At 35.3% G+C, this 27,567-nt stretch overlaps 2 protein-coding genes across 3 annotated transcripts in view; one reads left to right on the top strand and one right to left on the bottom strand.

Annotated features, from left to right (window-relative positions):
• Nucleotides 1-4,914, top strand: part of LOC123880862 (argininosuccinate lyase) — a 6,786-nt gene extending 1,872 nt beyond the window's left edge. The window contains exons 3-8 of the mRNA XM_045929216.1: nt 271-495; nt 921-1,021; nt 1,387-1,580; nt 1,759-2,102; nt 2,324-2,511; nt 3,056-4,914. Of these exons, the coding sequence (XP_045785172.1) occupies nt 271-495; nt 921-1,021; nt 1,387-1,580; nt 1,759-2,102; nt 2,324-2,511; nt 3,056-3,224 (1,221 nt within the window). The 3' untranslated portion in view covers nt 3,225-4,914. The remainder of the gene's footprint in view (nt 1-270; nt 496-920; nt 1,022-1,386; nt 1,581-1,758; nt 2,103-2,323; nt 2,512-3,055) is intronic.
• On the bottom strand, nt 3,726-27,567 carry LOC123880850 (cyclin-dependent kinase 11A). Of its 2 annotated transcripts, XM_045929198.1 has the most exons (12): nt 27,255-27,567; nt 26,951-27,103; nt 26,093-26,799; nt 25,410-25,634; nt 24,479-24,695; nt 23,143-23,314; nt 22,307-22,489; nt 8,001-8,145; nt 7,352-7,473; nt 6,597-6,821; nt 5,832-6,050; nt 3,726-5,622 (listed from the first exon to the last, which is right to left on the bottom strand). In XM_045929198.1, exons 1-12 carry the CDS (start codon nt 27,329-27,331, stop codon nt 5,416-5,418), a joined length of 2,652 nt encoding a protein of 883 aa, XP_045785154.1. In that variant the 5' UTR covers nt 27,332-27,567; the 3' UTR covers nt 3,726-5,415. The 2 variants fall into 2 exon arrangements, with proteins under 2 accessions (XP_045785154.1, XP_045785155.1); XM_045929199.1 differs by lacking the exon at nt 27,255-27,567 and having other exon boundaries at nt 26,093-26,851; nt 26,951-27,038.

Below are 27,567 nucleotides of genomic sequence, written 5' to 3'. Positions count from 1 at the left end.
ATTTCAACTCTCTATTTAGGTAGAGCCCTTTTCATGTTCGTTTTATCACATGAACCGTAACCTATTACGGTTAGTCCGCTGACAGATATACAGACGGACGGATGGACAACAAGGGCTTAGTAACAGGCTCCCATTGGCACCCTTCGGGTAGGAACCCTAAAAAGCGGCGTTCGATGGGACGTGTAGTTACTACAACACCTGTATTCTAAATCTTCCCATCTGCGTCATCTGTATCTTCCCATTAAACATAATTTAATTATATTTACCAAGGTCGAACAAGAAATAGAGCAAGAGCTGTCGATCAATGGGCGTTTAAGGGACCCTGAAGAGGATATTCATTCCGTGGTGGAGAGGAGGCTGCGCGAGCATGCCGGCGAGGCGGCGCTGCGCTTGCACACCGCACGCAGCCGCAACGACCAATCCGCCACCAACACCAAACTCTGGATGATGAGCTCGCTAGAAAGAGTGCGGAGCGAAGTTATTCATCTCATATCTGTAAGAATTTTAAATGAATTCCGCATTCCTTCAGTTTAGACGACAATATTATTTGACATTAGATGCGATCTCACCTGATGGTAAACGATGAAACAACTAGGTACCTGGATGCCTAAGCCCGGAATAGTTTTATAAAAACCGTACTTAATAATTATTTTATTATAATACATTTAGCGGTGCTTGCCATAGGCCTCCTCATCAGAATTCTGACATACGAGTAGGTACCTACCTACTTAAAAAATAGAAAACTTATATGATCCTAATACTTACACATACCTATGTAACAAAGACCTACTTACTGATTTATTTTATTCGGGAATCAGGAAATAGATGACAGAAATAAAACTAGAGATTCGTAAAATGAATTGTACAGCTGATAGAAGAATCTTTTTATCTGGTTATTCCATTTGTCATTTTGTTTAAAGGTTCTGTTGAAACGAGCGCAAGAAGAGATAAACATCATAGCACCGGGGTATACTCACTTACAACGTGCTCAGCCAATTCGATGGAGTCACTTTTTAATGAGGTATGGCACAAACCAACTCTAAAGATTAAAACACTTTAATATTAATTTATAATGGAGTAAAACCAGACTTTCGTTATTTTACAAAAACTGAAAGTTTCTCTGCGTATTGTTCCCAACACAGGAAATAACGATCAGCGATTAAGAAGTTTGAATCATGGTGGCTTTGGGCCTTTGGGAGATACCTAACATTTAAAAAATGACAAAGTAGGTATAAAGTGTAGACTGTGATCACTTAGACCGTGGCAACCCTCTGCCAGACACCCTTAAAGTTTAATAACAATGCGCAGAGAAACTTTTAGCTTTTATGAAATAACGAAGGTCTCTCCCTCGCTGGATCTCTCTCTATAAACTTTATGTATTTTCAGTTACGCTTGGATGTTTCGAGATGACGTTTGCAGATTAGAAGAACAAATCAATCGACTTTCATCTTGTCCACTCGGCAGTGGCGCAATTGCCGGTTGCGCTTTGCCTATTGATCGAAAGAAATTGGCTGAAAGTATGGGCTTTAAACAAGTTACGCCAAACTCAATGTTTGCTGTTGGATCTCGAGATCATATTGGTAACTTTATTTACTAGACAAACCCCAATAATATTCTATCTGTATAAACTGACCGATGACGTAACCTTATAAGCTAAAAATGTAACCCTTATCAAAATATGGTAAGATTGGAGAAATCGATCAATTTACCTACTGAATTATCAACTTGACGAAGATTAATTTTTCAATTTTGTTCTAGTTGAATTTCTAAATTGGGCATCGCTATGCGGCATTCATCTCAGTAGACTGGCTGAAGATCTGATAATATATAGCTCACAGGAGTTTGGCATCGTAGAGCACTCAGATCAGTTCTCTACAGGTTCAAGTCTCATGCCTCAGAAAAGAAATCCAGATGGCTTGGAGCTTGTGCGTGGTGCCGCTGGTCTCTTACTAGGCGATTCGTTTTCGTTCTGCTGCATTCTAAAAGGCTTGCCAAGCACTTATAACAAGGACTTGCAGTCCGATAAGGAGATACTTTTTAGATCGTATGATCGACTGCTTGATTGTTTAAAAGTAACGTCTGGGACAGTGTCTACCATGAAGGTAAGCGTTATTCTGCCCCGGCAGCCAATATTAACCCGCGGGTACCCGCGGAATTTAAAAAATCTAAATCCACGTTGAAGACGTCGTCGTGGGGTGCCATATATTTGGCACAGAGATAACTTGCAAATCAAGGAGTTCCCACGGGCTTTTGAGAAACTCTAATCCACGCGAACGTAGTCAGGGGCATCATCTAGTTTATTTTATATATTCTGTGCAATCAGGTGAATGGCAAAAAGGCGGAAAGTTTGTTGGAGCCTGGCATGCTGGCCACCGACCTGGCGCACGCGCTGGTGCGGCGCGCGGTGCCGTTCCGCCGCGCGCACCATCTGGTCGGCTCTGTGCTCCGCCGCGCTGCAGCACTGGGCGTAGACATAAGACACTTGCCGCATCGAGAGTATGTCGAAATATGGTGAGCGAAGGGTTTGACCGTAACCTACCACACACGTTGTTTTCATGCAAGTTGTTTTCCTTCATCGTTAAAGTACGTGATAATTAGCTAAAACGCAGCTAACTCCGAAAAGTTAGAGGTGCGTGTCCGCGATCAACGTCCCGAATAAGACGCCGGCGGCTATCTCTGCTTTTCAATGCTCAAATTAAATTATTTAACAAAGATAGGTACATTATCATTTATCATATACCTTTATAGTAGGTAGGTATAATACGTACGTACGTAGATATATTACGTATATAGGTATTTTGTCTGATACAGCATCGCTTGCAAAGTGGTTTTGGGTTCGATCCCTGGTTAATTTTTGAAAGTTTTTGCTTTATACTATACTCTAGATTCCGTTTGTATTGTATAATATACCTACTGTATAGGTACGATACCGCTGCAAAACATAAATGGGTACCTGCCTTCGTAGTTCGAAGCACAAAGAAAACAAGGTTGCTCTTTTTCGATGATCGTCACATTATTATCAAGCTAGAATGTAATCATGCGCAACGTTTTCTAGCCCTGAATTTGGTTCAGAAGAAGAACTGCGAAAGATCTTCTCGTGGGAGGCAAGTGTTGAGCAATACACGAGCGAAGGCGGCACAGCGAGGGAAGCTGTGCTGTCGCAGATACAACAACTTCAAAACTGGCTGCTAAACTACAAGGATACTTGTGACAAGATGCAATAAAATAAATTTTGCTATTATATAAACTACTTGTTTTGGCATAATTTCCTCCATAAGATCTACTCACACCTAAAGTTTTCGGATTTTTTTTCTGTGCCCGAGAAAAGTATGACTTCATTAAAAAAAACATGATATCAAAGCAACGAAAACATGGTATGAAATCACGTTTTGACATTCATAGCTGTGTGAAAGATTTTAGGCCGCATTTACACGAGAGCTTTTTTAACGTCCGTTAAAAAAGCGTCCAAGTATCTGTTCACACATAAAAACCGTTGACGTGTGAACATATACTTGGGAATACATTTTGTTCTATTTGACGCTTTTTTAAGGGACGTTAAAAAAGGTCTCGTGTAAATGAGGCTTTAGGCACTGATTTTTTGTAATTTGTTTGAACGACTCCTGCGCCACTCATTGTACGCAAGTGCCAAAAACAACTATATGATAATGACATTAATTTTGTGTATTATGGGATAGGTGAAATGCATTTAAAATAAAACACTCAAACTTTTTCAAAACATATATTGTACCATATTATTTATAACTAAATTTACCCTTTTGAAGTATATACTATCGCATTAAAGATATATTTACAATTTTACTATAGTAACTAATTACAAAATAGTTTAGTAATTATTGAAAATGTTACACACAATTTTTCAAAATGTTCAGGTAGTAAAGTATTCCAAATAAACTTACCATTGAATACCAATTTATTTGCGATTTTATCATAGATAGAAAATGAAAAATTTATCTGTTTTCAGTCTGCAATGTATATTGTTATTTTATATTTAAATTTTTTTAGTACTTATTAAGGATATATTATATTATTTTATAATTCCTAACTTATAAGTACATTATTTTATTTAAGATAAATAACCTTAGCTGATCAGCCACATTTAGTATACAATATACATACTTTCAAAATAAAATGTACTATACTATAGATGATTTTTTTTTATATTATACTTTTCTATTTTTAAAGTTCTATAGCCAATTAATAAGATAAACAATGTCTATTTTAAGAAAAGATGCTATATTTTTTTTAAATCTCAATGTAAAGGAAAACTCGAAACAAGAAACGAAGAATATAGTTGACGAGGAAACAATTTGCTTGTTGCCTTATTGTCAAAGTATATAATAAAATCATGTTAAGTTTGATGTGTTAACATCGAATGTAATATGATTTTAATTATTATTGATGATTTAATGTTTACATATTTATAATATAATATGGCCTTAATATCATAAATAAGTGATAATTAAGTGCCACTTCTCACATCCTACTAATTTTACATACAAAATGTATAGGTACATTTTATGGGATTGCAAAAATTAATTGTTTACAATACATATTTTTTACATCTCGGCGTTAGACGAACTACTACGACGAGAAATACGCTACTTACAACAGACCAATATCTGAAAGCTACTTTTGCTGCAAGTAGTAATTAGTGTAAAATCAGGTAAAAATATTACTAACAGACCTAAGTTTATATGTATTTTTATAGGTACATGAACAAAGGCAAAAACGTGATGTTTTGAACATTTCAATGAAATATACCCAATATGTATTATAAAAATAACCGTGTTCTTGGCAATCACATAAGTCAGAATAATTTACATTTTGATTTGCTCTTTTACTTCATTGCTAGAGAAAGTCATTCAACGATAATATTATTTACATTATTTAAAATTCTAATATTAAAAAAATATTTTTTATAATATGTAGGAAGGTATATTAGTTTTCAAGAGGCGTTACATTTCTACTTGAATCGAGGTTGATCACTTCTATCATATTCCACTGTTTAGCAATTCGAAATATTTACAAGTGCTAAAAATTGAAACAATTGGTACAATCTTGACAGTAAAAGCGAGACGACGGTTATAAGTCATAAAAGCTTGATGATTTACCTCGCAAATGACTGTAAAAACTCGCATTTCGATAGATATTCAACACATTTCTTGAATTTTTAAATAGTTGTTTATTGTTGTCATACAGTACAGTGCACGTAAAACAATTAGTCCAATCTGAATACGAGGCGTATGACGGCACATTGAGCAAAAACAGATCTCAAACGGGCTCGTATCTATGACATGCCCAATCCGCTATGTTGCAACTTTAGACTGAACTATATTTTGCGCGCACTATACACTATTCGTAGCTAGTACTATAAGCGTCGGTATTTAGGGTGGGCTAAAACTTAAGCGAGAATCCCGGAGCCACGTTGAGCGAGCGGCTCTGCACGTGGAAGCCGAGCGCCTCGTCAGAGTCTCCGCGCGCGTACTGAGCATAGGCTGCGCCGCCCGCCGGCGGCTTGGGGCTGTGCGTGGTGCGGCGCCCGCCCTCCGACTTGGCGGGCCACGTCGGGAACATCGCGGGCTCGATGGCCACCGGTTGCTCCTGTTAAGCGAGGCCAGCCATTAACAAGAGAACTTTGTTGAGAATAACAGCTTTTAAATAATTTCTTAGATATTTTTCATTTTTTTTTGTATACAACTTGAGAGAGATTACTGAAATAAATTACAGAAATGCTGCCTTATTGATTTATTTCAAAGAAAAAACAACAATTGTAACGAATTTTACGCAAATTTTCTGGTGTTGACACATACCTTGAAATATGGATGTTCTAGAGCAACTTCAGCTGTCAACCGCCTGGCAGGGTTGTAGGTGAGGAATCCTTGCAACAGCGAGTGGCCTGCTTCAGACAGCAGGTCGGAACCGATGCGCTGTCGCATTCCGCCGGTGGGGTGTTCGGCAAACGTCATCTTTTGTACGGCTGGCAACTCCTTGTAGCCGGGCCATAGAAGCTCTGATGGAGTACCCAAGTCCTGGAATAAAAAATTACGTGTATCCGTGTGTGAACGCGAAAGAGACGAATTTACGACGACTACAAAGAAAAGAAAGAAGTAGGCGACAAAAGGCAGCCTTATCGCTTAATAGCGATTTCTGCCAAGCAACCTAAGGATTAGAAGTTAAAGAGATCGAACTGCTAGTGACATACTAATAGTCATCGACAAATAACTAAACAACAAATCAAGACACGCGATAGCGTGTCTCGCCAAGTTCGATTCTAATAAGAACGGCGGCACGCTGATAATATAATACTTAATTAATGTACTTAATAAACTAATAGATATCAAAGAATAACATGTGTATACATTCTGAAACTTTTTAATAATTCTTTCACCATTAAATCCACTTATCCATTTGACTATCCAGATAGGCTATTAATTACATATGTATCGCGGACGAAATCGCGAACAAAAAAGCTAGTATTAAATAAGAATGAAGTCTGAATGAAATGGGTTGTGAAGGATGAAGGTTATACAACTATGAATTCAATATTTTAGGAAAAAACAAAATAGCTCAATTACCTTGAAAATTCTATTCAGCTGATCAACTTCAGACTTTCCGGGAAAGAGTGGGTTCATAGTGATGAACTCAGCGAAAATGCAGCCAACGCTCCACATATCAATGGGCGTTGAGTATTCCTTGCAGCACAGCAGCAGTTCCGGGGCGCGGTACCACAACGTCACCACTATCGGGGTGTACTGACGGAGCGGAGATCCGTACTCCCTAGCTAAACCGAAATCTCCCACCTATAATTAAGAAAACTCTTATATCACATACTAAAAAGTAAAAACTTCCATAGTTTCTAAGTACTGACTGTCGTCCACTACGCTCACCGAGCCGAATCGCAATAATTCGCCACCTATATAATGTTTACTGAGAACTGTGTCGATTAGACGCACCGCAGTACGCCGAATCGAACTGTTTATCATACTAATCAATGCGTTCCGTCTCAATTTGGCGCGCGTCACGTCGACTCCAGACTTAACGCAACACAGATTAAAGCAATCACTATTCACTACCCATATTATAAAAGCGAAAGTGTGTGTTTGTTGGTTGGTTCGTCTTTCAATCACACCGCAACGAAACGACGTAATTTTTGCATGGATACAGCTAATTACCTGAAGATCTACTTATGTAAAGGCTACTTTTTACTTCGGAAAATCACAGGATTTTCAAGAAACCTTTTATGCATTGTACTTATTTTATTTTCTTATGCATTGTACTGAAAAAGCTTATAAATCATTTTATTATTATTAATAGATATCTCAGCAAATACCTTTAAAATTCCTTTGTGGGATAGCAATAGATTACTCGTCTTGAGATCTCTGTGTAATATCCAGTTGTCGTGCAAATGATGCACAGCTTTCAGCAATTGTGTCATCAAACATTTTACCTCGCCTGAAAATATAATTTAGCTATAAGTCAAAACAGACTACATTTCCTAACTTCGGGCACTTCTTCACTTAAGGGCATTTTTAAAAGGACCACTGCTTCACGTGATTTAGTCACGAACATACGACACGAGTTCGAGCGTTGCGTATCGTTACTGTAAATCGTGTCGTGTAAAACACGTCCGTCGTCCATTTTTATACGATTATAACAACGGCAAGGCAGTAGTTTGTGACGTGAGGACAACGCACCCCATTGCGTTGCGTCATCAGAAAATTTATACTTGTTTCATTCAGGCAATAACAATATTATGTCACTACAAAAACTGAAAACGGAAATCCGGAATCGACAGCGTAATAATAATATAAAAAGTAGTGTACAAAATGTGTTTTGGGTGGTATAATGTTGTTGGCATGAGTAGGTAAACATTCAAATATCGTAATATAATATGACGCTCGAACTACTATGTAATATCAGTGTACTGCAATGGTCTGGAAAAACGTCCGCGTCCTAATAATATAATTTTTTGAACGTACCTGGTAGAAATACTTGTTTCTTTCCTCTCATAGTTTCCATAAGACTCTTGAGGTCGTGCTCGACGTAATCCATGACAATGAATATCTTGTCCATGTTGGATCCGACAACGATCTCTCGCACCGTTACTATGTTCGGATGTTGTCCCTGCAACAAGCAAATAGAATGTGCGACCCGTTAGTACTACGAGGAATTGACCATTCGTGAAACCGATCAGCAGATATCCAACGACGAATTTTTCTCAATATGGCTGTGATTCGCACTGATATGTACATATACAAGTACGCTGGAAGATATGTGCCATATAAAATGACAGTTATTTTTGTGCTGATACGTAGCGCCCCACCGAGCATCCCGGGAATTAAATGCTCCGCCAAATGGTATTCACTATGTCGACAAATGTTAAACATTTAGTTCCAAATATGCTCACTTCACGCTCACTATTGCTATCAGCGCCAAAATGACGAAACTCAAGTTGCTTCAAAAACGGGTAGGCAATAGCAGGTTCAGCGTACATGTATATAAGTAGATTTCAGCACAAAATGCGAACATACAAAATTCTTACAGTTCTAAAAGAATATAGACACCATTGAACTAGATTGTCTTCAAAACACTTAGCTATCAGGTTACCATAATGTTGACAGTTAATTTAAACCGGGGACTGGGTGCAGCTAGCCTCTCAACATTAATGTAATCATTGAATGTGGAGTCAATATGAGTCCCTCACAAGTTACTTCAATATATCAAAAGATACGAACAATGATAATATACAAAAGTAAACATCAATAATAACATTTATTTATAGTTAGTGACAACATAAATAGACTATTATCAATTATAACAAATTATGAATATTAAAAAAATATGAAAAGCAATAACAATTTGACTACATAATAAATTGCACATTCCTGTAATGGTGTATGCAAGAAACACCAAAAATACCAATTTGAGTGAATTTGTACGTATGTCTTAAATCTGCCATTGAAATTAAGCCAAAATTGAAGTATTAACTTGTTTAGCCCACATGTTTAAATTATTATCTTTATCCATTTATATTGATGATCAAAATACAATAGGGTATATCTCCCCATGTAGTCCAAAACGAGAACTCACTCTCCATTTAAACTCATGTCAACTGTCATGTCACCTTTAAAATAAGGACTAAAATCGTACTTTTGACACAGTTGGCACAAAGTTAAAATGGCGAGTGAATCTCATTTTTTACGCATTATACCAGATTTAACAGCCTTTAACTGATTTTTTTATAAATAGGAATTCTACAAGCGCTTGTATCGAGAATTTTTAAGTAATTTCTTATTTTTACTTTACTTGATCATCGATTTAATTGGGTTATACTTATTATCAAACTGCTAGTTGCCATTACTGTCCAATGTAAAAAAAAACAAATTATAACAAAGTTAATATTAAAAAATAAGAATGATATACATATTATGTATATATGTATGCATTATATATTTATATTTGCTTACTAGGAGATTATACCAAGATCATTTTAAATCAAAAACCCTTCCCCATAATGAATGTGACTGATAATAATTAGTTAATGGTCCTCCCGCTCTTTCGCTTAGTTGCAAAGCGAGAGGGAATTTTTTTATTAATTTAAGATTATTCATTTAATTTATTTATTTTGAGATATGAAATCATACCTCAAATTCATTTAAAACTTCATTAGTAGGATTTTGCTTGTTATTTTGTTTTAAATTATTGTTTAATGTTAATATTACTGTTGTGAATTACACTCCTGAACAATTTATTTTTACTACAAAAATTATTTATTAATCATGAGTCAAGGACCCTTCTAATAGAAACAACGCATAATAATTATGCCACTGTCACTATGATAAAATATAATGAATACATAATATTTAGAAAATGTACATAATATTGTAATTATTGGGTACGCTCAAAACTGACCTATTAGAATTATAGTAACAAATGATTTCATTAAATAGTTTCTAAAATATGAACGATAAAGTGAAGCTATAAATTTTTGATAAACTAATAACAGCAATCTAATTAAGTGTATTGTATTGTACATGTTAGACTGAATTAATCAAAACCCATAACAGCCGGTTCCCATTTGTCGTCTGTCGGGCCCGAATTTTAATTGGATGTTCCAGTGGCAAAACATTTTATATGACAGCTATTCACACTTGTCTGAAACCGATTTTGTGTCAAAATGTTCTGTCACTGGAATATCCGATCCGACAGCCGACAAGTGGGAACGGGCTGTTACGCTCATAAATACTTTTTGAATTTTATGCAGAGTTGCATTTTGGAAGTGAGACCTTACCGACCATGAGTAAATACCTAGTTTTAGCAATTGTTAATGAAAAGTAGCGAAAGTACGCGTCATTCGTCACAGGCGCGTTAAAAAGGCGGTTAGTTGATTATCGAACTGGTAAAATAGGTAGATTGTAAAATGTATGAATATAAACATTTATTTTGATATATCACACTACATAATGCCGCGGCTTCATCCGCGTTAGTTTATTTTATTCAAAATTCGCAGGAACTCTTGTTTAAAAGAGATATTGGAGATAAAAAGTAGCTTATGTACGTCTCTGAGCAGCAAGCTTCTAGCTAGCTAGAGGTCCTATAATCAATTTTTTTATCCCAGAGACCAAAATGACAATTAGAAATGTCAAACTTAAAAATAATGATACCAGCTTAACAAAAATAGTGTTGTCCTCATGGTTCCGGTTCAGATAAAAATCGTTAATAAAATAATATTTCGTGCACAGTAAGTAAAATAAACCTACGAAATATGCAATTAAGAGATAAAAAAAGTAGCACTGAACACATATTATTTGAAAGACTTAAAGAATAAAGTAAGTAACAAGAAATACAAAAAATAGTTCACCTAAGGAATTATTCAATAGTATGTATGTACAACTGCAATCAGCCATTATTTCATTTGAATCTGAATTATTTTCAACACATTTTGTTGTCTCATCTCATTATCGATATCGGTTAATTTTATCGGTAAGTATCGATTGCACCACATCACTATCAAAGAGCCGTAAAAAACAGGCAACACACGAAACGTTATTTTGATCTCCGGGATTTAAAAATGTACTATATACGAGTAGGTTTTTATTCCCTTGACAGACAGACAACTAAATGATGTAATAAGGGCATATTATTCTTATTCTTTCTATATCTTATTATCTCTGGAGATACGAAACCCCAAAAACCTTGTCTGTGTGACGGAAATTTGGTTCGGTATGAAATAGCTTTACAATCTAATAAGTACTTTTTTAGCAGTTCGAGAAGAGAGCAATAAACTCAGCAGTTGCTTTTTCAATGAGTGTTACTACGCCTGCTGGAGCAGCTTACTGTCAGGGTACTCATAATAAATATGGGGATTGAGAACATGATATGATAAGTTATCCGTCGCCCTGAAATTACTTTTTCATTTTGCTAATACATATGTAAAAGTTAAAATTTTAATGATTCTCTAGATTTTTTAATTTGTAAACAAACGTGATATAGTAAGAGTACCTACAGCATCCGGCAGGAAATATTCCTCATCGAACTTTATAAAGAGATTTCTGCTTCGTAGACCGTCGTCTTTGTCACTCATACCTATGTGACGTTTCGTCGGTCTCAACGACAAAGACAACGCTCTACGAAACCGTCATCTCTTTCTAAAGTTCGATGTGCAATATTTCGTGCCGGGTATTGTACATAACAATCAACGATTGGATACAACATTATTTCGTAGCTTGTGTATCAGCTTATAAATATCATAATATGAAATACAAGGTTTTTGTCAAATACACAAGCTTTCGTGTTATCAACCATTAGGTAGTAAAACATTACTTCAAATATATTCAAAAATAGTCTAACATATACAATAAACAATAACGATACAAGACAATAATAAAATTTTAACAGAACAATAAAATTCTAAATATATAAGGCTCAACAAAACAGAGATTACTTAGAATATAATAATAAATGATTTCTTGACATTTTGAAATATTTAAAATAAAAATCTTTACTAGCTTAACATTATCGTCATATTATAGCACTAAGCAAGACTTAAAAATTACATTAGTCGGAAATAAAACAAAGTTAAGAACTTAATAAGAATGCCAATTTCATAAAACAACATGCATGCATGGCATCAGATATATAAATGTATATAATATGAACTTTATATACATTTATAGAAGTTAAAAAGACATTCCTTGTTCATACTTCTTATAACATCCGACATTTCCTATTAAATTTTTTTGAGCGCAGAGTTCAAAGTATGAATATCGTGAGTTCTGATTTGGCAAAAGGTACCATTTGAATTTTAATAACTTATATTTATTAGGAACCACTTGGTTTTACACATTTAAGAACTAGCATAATATGACCAATTAAAATACTAATTATACATCACACAATTAAGTATTAATAATAATCTAACCATATTAATATAAATAAATATATAATTCAGGATACATTGTAGCCTATGTGTTAATTCAGGGTAAGTATAAGCTATCTCCCGTTTAAAATTTCAGCCAAATCGGTTTAATCATTATTCATTGTGGTGTGAAGGAATAACAAACAACTTTCTTTATAATATTAGTAAGATACTCTACCATGGTGAAATTGTCAGATAGAGTGAGCAAATAGAGTGATTTCCGTGCCTTCAAGCCGAGCGTGAGAGCATACTATTGCCATGAAACGACATACTCAAGAGCGAGATGCGTGATATGTGATGTGTGAATAACGCGAATCTACGTTTGGTATTAATTATGTTATTTTTGTGTAAAATCCATATTTTTTAGCAAACTAAACACATTTGAAATTTTTCTTAAGTCAAGTAAAGTTTGCCATAAGGCCAGCTTTGTAATTTTGTAGTTTCTTGCGCGGTTTATTTACGCACGTAATTGCCATAATAGGTTTAAAATAGACATGTTTCAGGGTCATAACTTCCAAATAAATATAATTTTATTATATTTACTGTATTAGGGCATAGATAAAGACCTATTCCACTCAATAAACCGTGAAAGACAGTCCCAAAAAATGTTCGTTTGTTTTGGTCACAACTTACCTATTTTTAACCCCCGACCCAAAAAGAGGGGTGTTATAAGTTTGACGTGTGTATCTGTGTATCTGTCTGTGGCATCGTAGCGCCTAAACGAATGAACCGATTTTAATATACTTTTTTTTGTTTGAAAGGTGGCTTGATCGAGAGTGTTCTTAGCAATAATCCAAAAAAATTGGTTCAGCTCGTTTAAAAGTTATCAGCTCTTTTCTAGTTACTATAACCTTCACTTGTCGGGGGTGTTGAAAATTTTTAATTTACACTTGTATTAATCGTTGTTTTCAGTATTGGTTGTTTAAATACGATATACGGTACATAATACACCGAAATTTCATATTCCTAACTAGTTTATTTTTTGAGATAGCCCCCGACACAAAAATGGTCTAAAGCTGACAATTTTGATGGCCCCTCTATTTCCTGTTTTTCAAGATAAAATAAATATATAAAATATATTCGTACTCTACTCAATGAACCCTAAACAATGTTACCCCAGATACTAAGATCAGAAAACTATTTTTTTTAACTCCTTCTTGTATGGGAACCCCCCTGAAAAAGAATTTAATTAAATTTCTAATTCAATATTTGGTTTTGGGTCAACGCTTTACACCAAATAATTCAGGTGTGTAACTCATTTAGTCTACGAGCTAGAGACCTGTGACACACGGGCAGACAAGCAGACGGTCAGACAGACAGCAGAGTGCCATTAACAGGGTCCCGTTTTTATTGCATGGCAACTATGCCACAATGCAACTATGCAATAACTCAAAATTTAAAAACCCCCGACATAAAAACCTCTATAAAAAACTAGAAAAAAGCTGATAACTTTCAAACGGCTGAACCGATTTTCTTCGATTATAGCTTAAAACACTCTCGATCAAGCCACCTTTCAAATAAAAAAAACTAAATTAAAATCAGTTCATTCGTTTAGGAGCTACGATGCCACAGACAGATACACAGATACACTCGTCAAACTTATAACACCCCTCTTTTTGGGTCGGGGGTTAAAAATACCGCATTTTAATTCCAACCTATTTTGATAGAACCAGTGCCCCATGTATTAAAACTATTTATTTTGAAGATGCTACTAATATTACTGACTACTACTATTAATTAAACAGACAAATGAAAATCATGAGAAGAGGATTGCACTAATGGAAAAACAGATAAGAGCAAGAAATGTGATATTTTTTGGGATAGAAGAGGGGGAAAACTCATATGAAGCCTTGGAAGGAAAAGTTTTAACTACTATCAACAATATGGGATTAAAGTATGATAAGAATGACCTAGAAATGGTCAGACGAATGGGAAAACCAACGGAAGGTAAAACAAGACCGATTAATATCACGTTTACAACATATGGAAAGAAAATAGCTATTCTTAAAAATAAAAGCAAGCTTAAAAATACCAACATCTACATAAAAGAGGATTTTCCGCCCCATGTTTTAGAAGTAAGAAAATCTTTGCAAGAGCAGGTGCAGAAGGAGAGGAGCGAAGGGAAGATGGCATATCTAAAATACGATAAAATAATAATAAAAGAGGGCGGCAGCAGCAGCAAAAAAATAGAGGACTTTAGGAAAAATCAAAAGTCTAAAAAGAGAGAGCTTGAAAGTTCGCCACCCCAGCCAGACGGAAATCCATCTACAAGCTCTGAATCAATAACTAAGCACAGGATAGCCAAAAAAAATAAAATAACATTAGGAGGACAGAGCTGTCTAACGAACTTCGTTCAAAGAAGAGAGGATATCTCTCAAACACCCTCGATTGTTTCAGATGACCTGAATGAATAGCAATCAACGAAACCCTCACACACGACCCACGACTCTACTAACGCACAAACAAGCAAAAACACACTAAACTATCTAAGTAACCGCTGTAACCTCCCACGACGGCTGGTCACCGAGGGAGTCAGTGACTACCACCCCCCCGAACTTCAGAGTATATGTAACAAACACATAAAAGGAAATTATTTAAACATCTTAACCCTTAATACGAGAACTCTACAAAGTACAGAAAGACTACTTGAGCTAAACCAGGCCCTAGCCGAAATAAACTGGGACATCATTGGACTATGTGAGACTAGAAGATTTGGCGAAGATATCACTGAATATGGAGAATATATACTCTACCACTTTGGTGAAACGAAAGGACTTTATGGTGTTGGTTTCTGTGTTCACAAAAGATGGAAAAAGAATATTGTTCAGTTTAGAGGAATCTCAGAGAGAATAGCAACTCTAACATTCAAAATTTCAAGTAAGGAGAACCTTGAATTAATCCAGGTATATGCTCCTACGGAACAAGCTTCTAGTGAAGAGTGTAACAACTTCTATGATAAACTAGGGACTATTGCGAAAGAACTTGATTTAAATAAAGCTAACTTGATGATCATAGGCGACTTTAATGCGAGAATTGGGAAGAGGAAAGAATTCGAGCACTCAGTTATAGGTCAATACTCCACTGATAAGAGAAATATGAATGGCCAACGATTAATAGATTTTTGCATAGAACATAACCTGAAAATTCTAAATACATTTTTTAAGAAAAGAGCTAACCGAAAATGGACCTGGTTATCGCCAGACTCTATCACCAAATCAGAAATAGACTTTGTAATTGCTAGACAAGTTTCCAGATATCATGATGTAGGGATAATAAACAAATTCAATTTCTATACCGATCACCGGATAGTTCGATGCAAAATGAAAATAAATAATAGAGCAAGAAGGGACTTCTGTAACAATGAAAAATCAATTAATATGTATAATAATAAAATCAAAAACCAACTATACCAGGCAGAGCTGCAAGCGTCAGAGGAAAATGTATTTCAGAGTAACCTAACCATTCAAGGAAAATACACTAAAATTTTAAACTACATAAAAGAATCAGCAAAAAAACACCTAACTCACTCTGTCACTAAAACATCAAATTTTTCACCAGAAACTATCCTTAAAATAAATGAAAGGGCTCTACTTAATTCAGTTACAAACAGGTCCGATATAGAAAATGAGCGGCTCCGCTTATTAAATAAAACAGTTAAAAAACTTATCAGAAGAGATATGAGAAGAGAAGAGAATAGTAATATAGAAATATTTACGAAAACCAACATTTCAATAGCCCGTCTAGAAAGGCATCTTAGTTTGGGAAAAAAGTGGATCCCCTTCCTGGAACAAAGAACCAAATCTAACAATAAGGCTCTACGGGCCCGAAAGGACATAGTAAGGGAAGCCACTGTCTTCTACTCTGAACTCTATAGAAGCCGAATGTCACAAGACCAGAGAACGGCCCTGATGCCATCAATTGGAGACGCTGACCAAATTCCTCCTTTCCTCACAAGAGAGGTAGAGAAAGCTATAAGCACTTTAAAAAATCATAAGTCAGGAGGTCCTGAAGGATTACCATGTGAACTGTTAAAAATTGGCATTAATCAGCTGAGTACGGTGTTAACGAATCTTTTTAATGATATCCTTGAGCAAGAAACTGTCCCTGATGAATGGCTGAACTCTACAATTACACTATTATTTAAAAAAGGAAGTATTAACGACGTCAACAACTATCGCCCCATAACTCTGACCAGCAACATTTACAAGATCTTCGCAAAAGTACTACTGTCACGCTTAACACCAATCTTAGATTCACAACAACCGGTGGAGCAGGCGGGATTCCGTAAGGGCTATAGTACGAACGATCATCTACATACAATGCAACAGCTGGTAGAAAAGGTCCAGGAGTATAAACAACCGCTCTACATCGCCTTCATTGACTTTACCAAAGCCTTCGACTCAATAGAGCACTGTTACCTATGGCAAGCCTTAGAGGGAGATGGTATACCGCATAAATATATAAGGCTACTGAAAAAAATGTATGAACGTAGCACAGCAAGGATACAACTTGATCAGTTAGGACAATCACTGAAAATAGAGAGAGGAATAAAGCAAGGTGACTGCTTATCGCCAAAATTTTTCAACTGCGTTCTGGAAAACATCTTCCGAAAGCTAAAATGGCATCAAAAAGGTATAAGGATTAATGGCAGATATATGAGCAATATAAGATTCGCAGACGACATAGCGTTATTTAGCACCAACGAAGAAGACCTACAAGCAATGTTAGACGAACTAAATACACACTGTGGTAAAGTCGGTTTAAAAATGAATAAAAGTAAAACTAAGATCATGTCCAACACAGGTTGCTCGACCTCTATAAGTCTGGAGAATGATATCCTAGAAACAGTAGATAGTTTTACGTATTTAGGAAAAACGATATCGTTCAAGAGCTCTACCCAAGGCGACGAACTAAATAAAAGAATTTCGAATGCGTGGAAAAGGTACTGGAGCTTAAAATACATTTTTAAAAACAAAAAAATATCACTGTCCACTAAATCGAAAGTATTTAACACATGTATACTGCCAATTTTGAGTTATGGAGCACAAACCTGGGCACTAAATAAAGAAGAGATCAAGAAAGTAAAGATAGCACAAAGGAAAATGGAAAGGAGTATTCTCGGAGTGAGGCTGGTAGATAAATTAAGAAACGAATGCCTAAGGAACCGAACTAAGTTGATCGATGTTATCAGACAAGCGAGAAAACTGAAATGGAAATGGGCTGGTCACGTAATGCGACAATCTGACAACAGGTGGACGCGGGAGAGCACAGTCTGGTGTCCACGCTACATAGCGCGGCGCCGTGGCAGGCCCCGCACGCGGTGGCGCGCAGAGCTGGAGGAGTTCGACGGCCTTGGAGTGCTCTGGACGCGCCTGGTAGCGAACAGAGATTACTGGAAGAAAAGGGGGGAGGCCTTTGCCCGCATTTGGGATGACCTCTGAAGAAGAAAAAAAAAAAAAAAAAAGTATATTTATACTTACTAATTTGAAGAAAAAAAATATATATATTTACCTGCATATACATAATATTGAGAAAAAATATAAAAAGACAAAAAAGAAAGGAAAAAATATATTAAAAAATTACAAAAATAAAATAAAAAATAATAATAATAATTAAAAAAAAAAAAAAAAAAATTAGAGGTAGGCTAAAATAATAACTAATATTACTGAATGTCTCTGTCAAACTAAGCTCGTGCCAGAATCCTGCCCAAGTCACGCTATTTTAATGTCTCTTAGATTGGTTCTGCGCCGTTCAACTTGCGATGATAAGGTTGGTAGAAAAATCCTCATATCGTGGAGCTTACCTGACGGTAGGTGATAATATACTTTTTCATAGCGGCGGCCTCAGTAGAACCTGACATGCCTTGTAACACCGAAGGTGAACGGTTTCTGTAACTATGTACAATTTAATTTTTTTGATGTGAAATTTGTTTAGGTGCGACTTGAGGTGTGTAGGTATATTATCGCTGTTCTAGTATGGACGTGAAAACAACAGAAAACATTTTCATCCATATTAAATGACAGAATTACCTATGTTAACTTTAAAAGTTACACTAGGGCTACACACCTTTTTTCGAACGTAATTAACGTGAACGTTACTCTCATACACGTATTTAAATTGGCCGCCAAATATAACAGCTGGTTTGAGGTCGTCATTTTTTATCGAAGTTTTTTGAAAGTACAAAGTAGTTTGTGCCATAGTAGCTCTATTTTTACTTATACTATTTTTTAAAACTACTAAGTTCAACATGACTAAGGTTACTTATTTTTAAATTCAGTCTAATTTTGATAATACAGTGGCATAGGGCGGCGGATCAATTGTGTGGGATGTTTGAGAGATCATACCGATTTAGTGATAGTCGATGGAGGAAACATGACTGCAGATCGGTATATCTATTAGATTTAGATCGATTTAGATTTAGGTTTAGCTACTAATATAGGATTAAGTAAATAATGTTACTAACACATAAATATGGAATATGTATAACGGTCTGAAATAAACGTTATTATTATTATATCAGGGACATTTTAGAACACGTTTTGCTATTTAATCCCTTTATTGCTGACGATTTTATTCTTGTAATCTGATAATGCTCGGTCTCACAGTGCTGGCTCAGTAAAGGCATATCTAAACTATGTGGACAAACCAGATTTATTTCTTGAGTTATTATACGATATTATTTTTTTATCTTACTTTTTTCTGTTCCGCTAATTGAGCCGATGTGTGTACTATATAGTTCCATAAACCGCAGCACATCAATACTGCTTGTATACTATGTCGCAACGAAATGGCATAAACTAAGATTTGGCCATATCCCTCAGGGATATGGTGAAACTCCAGGAGATTTCGATTAACAAATCTAGAGATATCGTAAAATACTGAGCATAGTTTATGAAATGTAACGAACAGACAGACAGACCGACTTTTGGGATTAGAACATAAAAATCCATGTGCCTAGCCACAGGGGTCGGGCATTTAGGTACGATTGGGTATTATTATCTTAATGTTATCAGGTATTTCACTAGTCACTAAACTATGCTAAATATTTTACGATTTGAAATTGTCTAATTGAGTCGTCGTTTTAACATCTCCCGGGGGTTCACCATATTTCTGAGGGATATGGCCAATTCCCTGTTTATAGCATTTTCCTACGGCATACATATACATAATGTGCGATCGTATTTCACGCAGACCCATCTAACTAATCCGCTGCAGACAGCAAGACAGCAAGGCTCGGCTCTTCGACATCTCTCGATATTCGTGAGCAACATAACAGAGTCCATCTACACGAGATAGTGTCGCCTCTCGTCAGGTAAACTCCACTAATATGTCTACGATGGGCATTTGGTAATGGGTAATATTATGTATTAGTCTACGATGCAATGCAACATTACGTGAGGGAAACATCGCATTATTACTTTTAGATATTAAATAAGTGGTTTTTTTAATTACCTAGCCACAAATAGTCGTTTGATTAAAAAAAGTTTTTAGTTTTTAATATTGGTTCCATAATGCTAACTGAACAGATCATTTTTTAAATTTAAGTATCTAGTATGCTAGTGGTCATTTAATAGAACCTTAATAGTTTGCTTTAAGGAAGCACACACTAATAAACTTTATACACAGTAATAAACACTTTTCACGTATTTACGTTACGCGTCCGTGCTTAGGTCACAGAAATTCATATGATGTGTCTGAATTTCTGATCCTATAAGGGTTCCATTTTTAATTCGGACGTACGGAACCCTAAAAACTAGGAGTTACAGTTACATGTTTACAACTAAATCATAGCTATGGAGATGCGGAATAAGTCTGCTGGTCGACCACACTACACAGCAGAAAAAGACGTTCGATTCATTGTGCCAATGTGTGCCAAGATACAGTCGCGAGCAAAGTCAAACCAGGCTTAAATAATAAAAAATAATTTGGAGCAGATGGGTGTCTTCTATTTCTATTGAAATCTTTCACCTGATTCCTGCTGCAAATTTATCTTGGAGTATCGGCTATGAAAACACGTTGAAACAATGCAGCGGTAATCTCTTTCTGATATGCAGCGTCGTCGATCAGATACATGTTCACGAATATAGGAACCAGTCGCCACTGAAACCCTCGCCGAACTGAAAATCACTTAAGTCGAAAATACCTAATAATTATATCCTTCCCTGGCAAGCAGATAGGTTTAAAAGCTGTTAGACATAATTTGTACAAGATTTTTTGACAACAAGTTTACCACTTATTGTTTTACCTCAAATTACTTATGAAATAAACTATGAAATCTTTGAAGATGATTATAAATTTTAGCAGGTATACATTCCTGAAACGAAATTAATTTCATTATAAATATTTCAATTGACCTACTCGTTTATCGATTAAATGGAATTGAAAATTTAACTTTAGAAGAATTCAATGACAACTTTAATAATGCAACTCTAGGAAAATTCGGAAAAGATGGATATTGGTATGAACATAGATATTGATATACTACACAAAATATCAACGTCGATAATCTAGGATCATATCAAAATCCAGCTTTCTTGAAGTTTTTCCAAAGTTGAGACAGTTTAAATTCCCTGTGCAAATGTCTTATACAGCAAATCAGTTAAAACCCAACAATTATTGTTTTGTACAGTTTAAGCTCACAGGATAAAGTAAAAAATCGGTCAAGTGCGAGATGAATTCACACACAAAGGGTTCCGCACAATCGTACAAGAAATCTCAAACCAGAAAAATGTGATTTAGTAAACTAATTAGTTGGTTGGGATTAGACCTTTTTTTTTTTGTTATGTAACCACAAATTCACAGTTTTCGGATTTTTTGCTTTACTTGTGCTACAAGACATTGCTACCTCCCTTTCCTGATTCTAGGTCACTGGGAAGTACCCTATAGGCGTTGATTCCCCGAATTGACAGATGTGACAGACAGACAGACAACAATGAAGTGACCCTATAAGGATTCCTTTTGAGGTACAGAACCTTAAAAAAAGAAACCTGATTACCACTCTTAAAATTACAACCTTAGATGATTTATATTTTCATCAAATGTTTGACAGGGGAAGATTTAAAGGGCTGGTACTAGTTTTTCTCTTTAAACTTGTTAAAATAATTATTAGTAAAAACTAATTTTTAATAGGTTATGGGTTTTAACTGGAACAGGTTGAAACAGCTTAAGAGTATACTTTAAAAAAAAATGTAAGTTAGTTTGAACGCATGTTATTTTTTCTCAGCTTTAATAATAAGTACATCTTAGTAAAAAGTTTATCTTTCTTTCTCTGTCTCTGTCTCAATTGAAATAAAAAAAATCTTCAGATATTCAAAACATGCTTTCCAAAGTAACTTGAAAGAATAATATTTTTTTGTACTGTTTTCGATAATTTTCTATCTAAGACTTAAGTACCACTGATTTACCTTTATTCACGATGACTGGAGTAGGTCTTCCTAATGTTTGGTGGTTTATCATTGTTGCCATTTCAGAACTTACGATATTCATAATATGTATATTAAGCAAAAAAAATTACGTTTTAATAATCATTTTAGATTGTTGAAGAAGAACAGTGTGACTATTTCCCCCTGGAATAAATTCCTTATAAGATACTTAGGCCCGCCCGTGTATCGAAGTTGTTAACCCTTGCAATGGGTCACACCTCTAGCACAACCCTCTTCAGGTAAGAGGTGCCGGGCCTGTAGGAATAAAATACAACGTATTAATATTGTGAATTTCGCACAAGAGCCATCGAGTGCCTCGCAGCTCGCGGCTCATAAAAGCGGCTTACATTATAGTGGCAAAAAGTGTACCTTCAAAAAGTGAGCACTGATGCATTACGATGGCTCGAGTGAGCTTACATGAATAAAAAACAGATTGTGATCCTACCTTAAGCAATGTATTGATCTCCCTCAGCGAGGTAATGGGAAATCCTTCCTTTTCCTTTTCCATTTTAAGTCTTTTCAGAGCAACAATCTCTTCTGTTGTTTTGTCACGAGCTCTGTAAACAACTCCGTATGTGCCTTCCTCTATTCTGTTGAGACATTGAAACTCCTCAACAGATCGACATCCCTATAAAATAATTTTGGTTAGCATTCCTTAGAAGAAACATTTGTGTTTTTGTGAAGACTTTACTATGATCAACTAGCGACCGGCCTCGCACGAGTAGCTTGAGAGGAACCTATACATTATTTTTGTGTTTTAACTATTTACGCAGCACACGCCACGGTAGCTCTCAGATAGGACTTCCAATTTGAAAGTAACTTATTTTCGCAAAATGTTTATAAATTGCTTTCTTAGATAATCCTTTTATTGGTGAAAACTGTATGGAAATCTCTACAGTAGTTTCTGAGATTAGCCCCAACAAAGTTAGCGCAATGGGGGAATTTGATTTCTTTTTCTAATTCTTTATTAATTAGGCCAGCGCTTGACCACAATTACACCTAGTGGTAAGTGATGATGTCGCCTGAGATGAGACGCGTTTACCTAGAAATGTCTAATCACTCTTGTTTTAAAGATAACCAGATTGTAATGGGTAGGAAACACTTATAATAATATGTAATAATGTTGCAAAAGCAAAATATTATTTAGACTTACACAAAAGTCTGATGTTCAAATTACATTTATTGCACAATACTGTCGGTAATTGCTGTTGATAACCTTTTTTTATTACACAAATCATACTAGTAATAAAACTGCTATAGAATGCAAACCATATAATTTACCTGTAGAGCTGGAAAGTATGGTGGTAAAGCATTGATAGCCTCTTCTCTCAACCTGATTTCCTCATCATCTTGCTGAGGCTTTTCTTCTTCTGTACTAACTTTGCCATTTTCACCAGGTGGTGGTGGTGAAAACGAATGTGAACGACTTCTACTTTTGGATCTTGAATGCGACCTTTAATCATTAGTACAACATTTACTCCACAAAACACTTATCATTATATTTTTTGGGTAGATTTTTGTGGACTCTCATATAAATATATCTTGTATAGATCTTTTTGCAACTTACAAGTTGCAAAAAAGTAAATTATTCACTGTATCCAAGTAATTAAGATCTTAAAAGGAAAATCCTTGGAAGAATACACAGAACGATAACTTCCGTTTTCAATAACATTGCATATTATCATTTTGTTTACTGGATGCTATAGAATAACAACCATTTTTTCTTTATTATTCACACGTCACTTTCGGTTTTTCAAAAATCCTGTGTGAACTCTTTGATCGCCGAGATAATAAGTCACCTATATCCATCTCCATGATGCAAACCATATCTGCACCAAATAGATGATGCCCGCAATGTTTTTAAAAATCTAATGGGAATTTTGATTTTCCAGGATAAAAATGCTTATGTCCTTCCCCAAGATGCAATCCATTTCCATACCAAATATCGTCAAAATCGGTTAAGCAGACGGACAGATAGATAGACGCATATTATAATAGTATGGATTTTGTGACAAGACATATTTTAAATAAATAATGTGAGAACTTAAGAAATAATACATAAACAACAGTACTTTAATACATCTTAATTATCATCAATGTATTAAAGTTATGGTTATCTTGCAAATAAATCACATAATTAATAACTAGCTTTTCCCTGCAAATAAGTCTCTATTGACTGGTTTTTTAAATCCTGCAGGAAGTGCTACTTTTTCTGGATAAGTCCTATCTTCTAGGAGGCATGGGGTTAAGCTGTTAAAAGGTATCATAGACACTCCTTGGCATTTATTATATTCTTCATCCTATTGCCGGCTCACTACTGAGCACAAGTCTCCCTCTCAAAGTGTGAAGGGTTTGGCCATAGACCACCAAGTATAAATTGGCAGACTTCACACATCTTTTAGAACATTATGGAAACTCTCAGACATGCAGATTTCTTCACATCATTTTTCTTCATTGCTAAAGCGAGTGATATTTAATCTATTAAAATGCACATAACTCGGAAAAGTTAGAAGTGGTGCCTGGGATCAAACCTCAGACCACCAAATAAGAGGCTGGCGTCTAAACGACTAGGCTATTACCGCTTACTTATTATATTAGTAGGGATTTAATTTGTTACCTCTCTGATTCATGAGATGACGGGCTGCCATGATCTGATTTAGGTGAAGCTGGTGATTTTGAGTTTGACCTGGACTTAACCTTTTCAGGGACAATCTCTTTTTCTTCTTCCTTCTCTAGTATCTCTTCCCTGTTCTCATCTTCTGACTTAGAATCCCTATCCGATTCGGACTCTGACTCTGTACTCTCTTCCTCTGACTCAGTGTTGGAATGTTCACCTATACAAACAGTTATGTTAATGTTATGTTATGTTACATATGTAAACAGTTATGTTATGTTTATCACAATAATGATTTATGATAAAATTAGAGGGTGACCTCATTAATCCATTGACTAGGAAAAATATAACTATAGGTTCTCATTCTGCGTCGTATTTGCCTCATTGTTGAGGATTATGAGATCTTCCCATCAATCACACATGATAGGGGTTTTTCTTGGCATGATAATGCAGTGGGCTTTCAGAACCTTCCTCACATTCTTCAAAGTTAAGGCTAAGAGTTGGCAGGCATAGTGTTGTAGATTCAAATCTCACCTTATACCCTACTGTTTTTGGTGTTAATAAATATACATGTACCTACTCCTAACACTAGTTTTATGTTTCAATTACAGGCATAGGAATTTTGTAAGTATTATGTCCAAGATATTCAAAATTCTTCAAAATGATGTTTAACACATTTTATTTGTTGCCTTATGAGCTTATTTCACTGCCCAAACTGATTTACAAAAAGCCTTAAAGAATTTAATTTTTTCTTGGAATAACTTGAGAACATGAGAAAATAAGAAAACCTGCACAGTATTGAAGAAATTCTAAGTTATGTATATCTTACAGCCTAAGTTTGACACCAGAGCCCTTGGCTTTTGTTTTGACACCAGTTTAGCTGATAGTATGAATTTTACATATTAAACATAATAATAGATATAGAAAGACTAACCTTCCTCAGGTTCTGAGTGTGGAGAGTCGCTCTTCATTTCTACATCACTCGCATCAGACACAGTGACAACTGATTCACCATAGTTAGGTGAGTGCTGTGTTTTATTCTTTTTCGTAGACACCTCCTGAGGAGAAACAGATCGCTTCCTGCCACGACGCCGACGCTCCTCTCGCCTAGCTTCAAGCTCTACTCGGGATTCATGTTTCCTTTTGACCATTTCTCGTTCTAATAAAGAAATTTTATATCATAAAATATAACTAAATGTTAAACTGCATGAAATGAAAATATCATAAGTCTACAATCTTCCTTATAACTCTACAATCCTTGTCCACAAATCAATAAAAATGATAAACATTTTGCAGCAATATTTCTGTATAAAAATATTTAAGCAAAATATTGTACAATATAACCTATAATCCATAAAATCAAAAGTATTTCAATCTTTCGAAATCAATATAATTAAAGTTCACATATCTATACAAATAAAAATTAAATATCAAGTGCCATATTATGTATGAAAGATCATCACTTAAGAACAGCTGTACTGATTAGCCTGATTTTTTTGTTGAGTTTGTAATTGTCAGGACAGGGAAGATGTTTTTGGGACAGTAAATTGCCCCCATGAGAAGCCGGGGTGTGATAGTTCCAGATACATTATAGGTAAATTAAGTTGTACACCTCACCTGCTTCTAATAGTCTCTTCCTTCGTTCTTGTTGATGTTTGTCAAGTGTTGAATGCCGTTCTGAATTTCTTTCCCTTTCATTTTGTGCAGATTTCTTAGTGTCCTTATTTTCATAATCAGTAGGTTTTTTTGATTCCTGACTTTGCAACTCTTTAGATATCCTTTTACTTAGTAACCTACTTCTTAGATCTTCTAGTTCCTTATCACCAGAAGTTTTATCCCTATTTTCTTTTTCATTAGTCTGATTAGGTCTACCCTCTTCAGCCAATAATCTTAATCTAGTTTCTATTCTATCATTTTCTATGCGTTTTCTCTCAGGTTCAGAATATTTATACTGCCGATCACGACTTACATACATTTCACGTTCTCTTTGAACATCTTTTTCTTTGTAAACTTCCTTTTCTCTATAAATTTCTTTAGGTCTTCCGCTTTCTCTATAGGCAGTATTATCTCTGTACATTTCTCGTTCCCTGTAGTGTTCTCTTTCCCTATAAGGATCCTTCTCTCTGTAAACATCTTTTTCTCTATATACATCCTTATCCCTAACTTCCCTCTCTCTATACATTTCTTTCTCCCGGACATCCTTTTCCCTATACGCTTCTTTTTCTCGGTAGTATTGTTTGTCTCTATAATAATCTTTTGACATTTCCTCACGTTCTAAATTTTTACTAATCTCACGTTTCGATTTATCCGACTTATCACGTTCCCTGTTAAAAAAATAATAATTTTTTTGTACATCCCCAGAGCAATGACTCAGACCTTAAATAACATAATTAATATTAATAAACCATAATATTTATAGCAACACATTATTTCAACACAGTCTAAGGGCATTAATATCAATGTTAGCAAACTGACCTGTAAAGGTGTTTCTTTTCCTTTCGAGTAGTTTCCTTATATCTTTCTTTCACAGCTCGCTTGTGACCTCTTTTGTCACGATGAGAACGAATTACAGCTTGCGGTGGTTTGATAACTAGTGAATCCGCGTTGTCTCGATCTTCATCGGATAAGCTAAATCAGACGAGAACACGAAAAAATTACTACATCACGTACGAACAATGCGCACTAGCTGGATCAATATAACCTGCCTGTTAGGAGTAAACGATAAAGGAATATCTCTACTTGATCAATGAAATTAGGTTTATTTATCTACATTATTTACCTGAAATCCATTTCGTCTTGAACAGGACTACGAGCTAATTCACCATCTTCACTTTGATCATCTTCGTAATTACTCATGGTATTGTAAAAATTATACAATTTCACCAATCACTGTTCGGTATCAAAAAGAACACACTTATGGTTTAAAAGTTGAAATAATAGAAATTTATGCATAAGAGTATAAACTAAATAAAAAAACACAACACGCACTAATTATTTCAAAAGTTTGTAAGACAAAAATCTATTCAATATACTACACTTTGTGAACAAGCTGACACGCCATTTTGTTATTTTGTCAAGTCAAACCGGAAACA

Source organism: Maniola jurtina, chromosome 3, assembly GCF_905333055.1.
Source record: "Maniola jurtina chromosome 3, ilManJurt1.1, whole genome shotgun sequence".
Taxonomy (NCBI): Eukaryota; Metazoa; Arthropoda; class Insecta; order Lepidoptera; family Nymphalidae; genus Maniola; species Maniola jurtina.
The sequence above is the reverse complement of the archived record's forward strand: the minus strand, read 5'-3'. Positions and strand labels throughout refer to the sequence as shown.

Coding starts and splice junctions, on each gene's coding strand:
- LOC123880850 (XM_045929198.1), bottom strand. CDS start 27,331: ATGAGTAATTACGAAGATGATCAAAGTGAAGATGGTGAATTAGCTCGT. Junction 24,696..25,409: donor ACACTCAGAACCTGAGGAAG/GTTAGTCTTTCT, acceptor CTGTTTGTATAG/GTGAACATTCCAACACTGAG. Junction 8,146..22,306: donor AGATCAATACATTGCTTAAG/GTAGGATCACAA, acceptor TGCTTGTTGCAG/GGACAACATCCGAACATAGT.